The following is a 3,583-nucleotide window of genomic DNA, read 5'->3' as shown; positions in this document are numbered from 1 at the left end:
GGATGGGAATGATAAAGCAGAGATTCTAAGACGCATCATGATCAAGCACGTAGATGGGTAATTTAATAAAGATATTCTCAAAAGGTTTAACAATGATAACTTCAAAAGCATAAATCGGTATAGACAAAAAGGTACGTCTAGCCAAACATAAAAACAAAATAAATCAAAAGGGTGGGCAAGGAGAAATATGCAATGAGCGCCCACCACCTGCCGCCCGAAAGAGAGATGGAAAATCATATGATGAGAGAATCAAGGAGGTCGGTCATATGGCAAGACCATCTTCCCTTTCCCCTTCTGCTGCTTCAACATCTTGCCTTGCTGAGTACGCATCACCGGTATATTTGGCATCAATAGACTGGGAGAATTCGTAGGCAAATCTTGATCACAATCCTCAAGGACTTTACCCTAGCAAAACTCCAAGTCTTTGAGGGAAGCTGGGAGCTCGGAGCCATGAACAACTGGCGTAACCAAAGCAGTGTCATCTGCATCAGGAGGGAGCATAAAAGCTTTGGGTGCGGGTAAAGCATATCAACAAAGTATTATGATCCTCAAGGAATGTTAAAGACATTCATGCACAATTCCTAATCATTGTATTGATTAAGGTGGTTGATGCCCCCAAAATATTCCACCGAGCTTGAGTTTTCATCCCGAGGACCTTAAACGTAACCCGTCGAGCACGACTCGTCCAAATTCGATATCATCTATAAACGAGCTCAGCCGTTCTTCTTGGACACGTCGGTCGAGCACCAACCCAGCTGTACCCCTGATGACCGAGCCCTGGTGCTCGGTCGAGCTCTGTCACCAGGGTAGGGCTCGGCCGAGCCCGAGGTAGAGCTCGACCGAGCACCAGGGTAGTGCTCGGCCAAGCACTAGTGGCCGAGCACCAGGGTAGGGCTCGGCCAAGCCCCTTTGGCCAAGCCCTGGCGCTCGTCCGAGCCCGGGTAGCCGAATCACACGTATCTGAGACCAATCAATGCTCGGAGCAGGGTTCTGTCAAGCACAGATGCTTGTGACATGAATATCCGGCCCGAGCTTGTACCTATCCTAAGAACTTTGTCACATTTCAAAAGCGTGAATAATATTTAAATAGGCTAGAATCTCGCCGTATGATTATATGTGATGAGGAATCTGACCCGGATTTGCAGTGATTGGAGAATAATTGCGTGAATAATCTTTAAATATGCTAGAATCTCGCCGTATGGTTAGATGTGACGAGGAATCCGGCCCGAACTGGTAGTGATTGGAGAAGAATTTAATTTTATAAGAAAATTTACCTAAATAGACTTCGACACGGTATGGGAAGAAGTCCTCTCAACCACTATAAATACTCATATATGTTTCATGGTCAGAGGCATCATGATATTAACTTTCACCTATCGCATTTTCCCATTTTCTATGTTCCTAAATCCGATCAAAAGGTCGAATTGGTCGTGTCGGGAAAATTTTCGACACCTTCCAGTACCCATTAGTCTGTATAAACTGGTGGTGCTCCATCTGCTCCAGTTCAAACGCTGTTGATCTGAAGCTCAAGCTCACCGGACCCAGGGGAAAATTGGTATCATCAATTGGCGCCGTCTGTGGGAACTTTGAAAGAGAGATAAGATGGCAAGTGCCAGGAGTCGATCGAGAGAGGATAATCAACCAATGTCCAACATGGCCGAGCTCATCTGATCACAACAACTGTCCAACAAGTATTGGCCCAAAGACCAGACAACAATCCTTCTCCAGGAGAGGATCTTGAAGCTCAGAGGCAAGAGATACAAAGATTAAGGGATGAGATGGAACGTCTTAGAGAAGAGAGGAATGCACCCCTCCTCCACCCCTTCTGGCTCGAGGGATCCCTTTCTCGGCCGAAATATTGGCTGCCGAATTAGCTCAAAATTTCAGATTCCCTAACGTCGGAGAATACGACGGCTCGGGGGATCCGGAAGTGCATCTATTCCGGTTTGAGAACGCGGCATTACTGCACCAATGCTCAGACCCGATCAAGTGTAGGGTCTTCTTAACCACTTACGTTAGGTCATCCCAACAATGGTTCAATTTGCTTAGGCCAGGGACCATCAAAACTTTCCAAGACTTCGGAAAAGCTTTTCTCCACTAGTTTGCAAGCAGCAAGAAACATCCCTTGATGGCTCTGAGTTTATTCAATGTTAAACAACAAGAACAAGAGAGCTTACGAGATTTTGTTAAGAGGTTCAACAAGATGGTCATCGATGTTCCCTCGGCTACCCCGGATATACTGATTAGTGCCTTTACACAAGGGCTAAGAGGTGGTGATTTCTTCAAGTCGTTAGTAAAAAAGCCCCCCTCTACTTTAGAAGAACTCTTGGCGAGGGCAGAGAAGTATTTGAACGTGGAAGAAGTACAAATGGCTAGGAAGAGTGAACCAAAGGCCTCGGGCAAGGCTACGCGAGACGTCCTATCCACCGACCTCGCGCCAAAGTTTGGACGTTTCGAACCAACCACGTTGCTTGGGCAATTCGCCGCTTACACACCTTTGAAAGTCAACAAAGCCCGAGCACTGGAACTATGTGATGAACGACAACTCATTCGAAGACCTCAGAGTAGTGACAGAGGGCCTCGTAACCCCAGGTCAGAAAAGTATTGCGGATTTCACAAGGATTATGGTCATACTACCAATGAATGTCATCATTTGAATCAAGAAATAGAACGGATCATCCAGAGAGATTCAGAAATAAAAGCAATTCTAGCCAGTCCAAGTGGTGGGCACCGACCCCCTAAGAGAACTCGGGAGGAAAGTCATTCTGAAAGGAGAATGGCTCCGAATCAAAGGGAAAACTTTCAAAATGCTAACCCAAATATGCGGAGGGCAGCGCCTCGGGAACAACCACCCCCGCGAGGGGTAATTAATATGATATCGGGTGGGCCTACAGACGGAGACTCCAACCGGGCCAGGAAAGCTAGCAGCAGAAGATTGGAGAACATGGAGATTAGCAGCACTAGAACACGCCCAGGACCAATGATCACTTTTGGACCCGAGGACATGAAGGGGGTGGCCGACCCACATAATGATGCATTGGTTATCCGAGCTATGATCGCCAATTACGAGGTTGCTCGTATCTTTGTGGACTCCGGAAGTTCTGTCAACGTTCTGTTTAAAGAAGCAATGGATCAGATGGACTTGGGCGAATACACGGTAGATCCTATCTCCACAGCTTTGTTTGGATTCACGGGGCATGCAATACACCCCCTTGGAGTCGTCAATCTCCTTCTCTCTTTGGGAAGTGGGGATACTAAAAAGACCCGAATTATCAACTTTGTGATAGTTGATGCCCCTTCATCGTACAATGTTATTATGGGGAGACCAGCCATGGCCGCTTTCATGGCAATTGCCTCGGCACTGCACCAGAAAATCAAGTTCCCTGTCGGAGAAGCAGTAGGAGAGGTTAAGGGAGATCAGAAGACTTCTCGAAAATGTTATGTGGAAGAAGTAAGGGTTGAGAAGAAATCGGTTAAAATTGAACATCCAATTCGACCTGAATCCAGGAGACTCGATCAACTATATCTAATCGAAGAAGCAGGGAGGTTATTTCAGAAGACGTGTGTGAAGAGCTTATCCTAA

The 3,583-nt window shown here is 46.6% G+C and overlaps 1 protein-coding gene across 1 annotated transcript; it reads left to right on the top strand.

Moving 5' to 3' along the window:
- Window positions 1–2,128: 2,128 nt before the first annotated feature.
- LOC140835257 (uncharacterized) lies at window positions 2,129–3,583 on the top strand. The gene has a single exon (XM_073200746.1). It carries the CDS (start codon window positions 2,129–2,131, stop codon window positions 3,581–3,583), a length of 1,455 nt encoding a protein of 484 aa, XP_073056847.1.

The sequence above is a fragment of the Primulina eburnea genome, chromosome 6 (assembly GCF_022965805.1).
Source record: "Primulina eburnea isolate SZY01 chromosome 6, ASM2296580v1, whole genome shotgun sequence".
Classification (NCBI taxonomy): Eukaryota; Viridiplantae; Streptophyta; class Magnoliopsida; order Lamiales; family Gesneriaceae; genus Primulina; species Primulina eburnea.
This window is presented reverse-complemented; position numbering and strand designations above follow the sequence as displayed.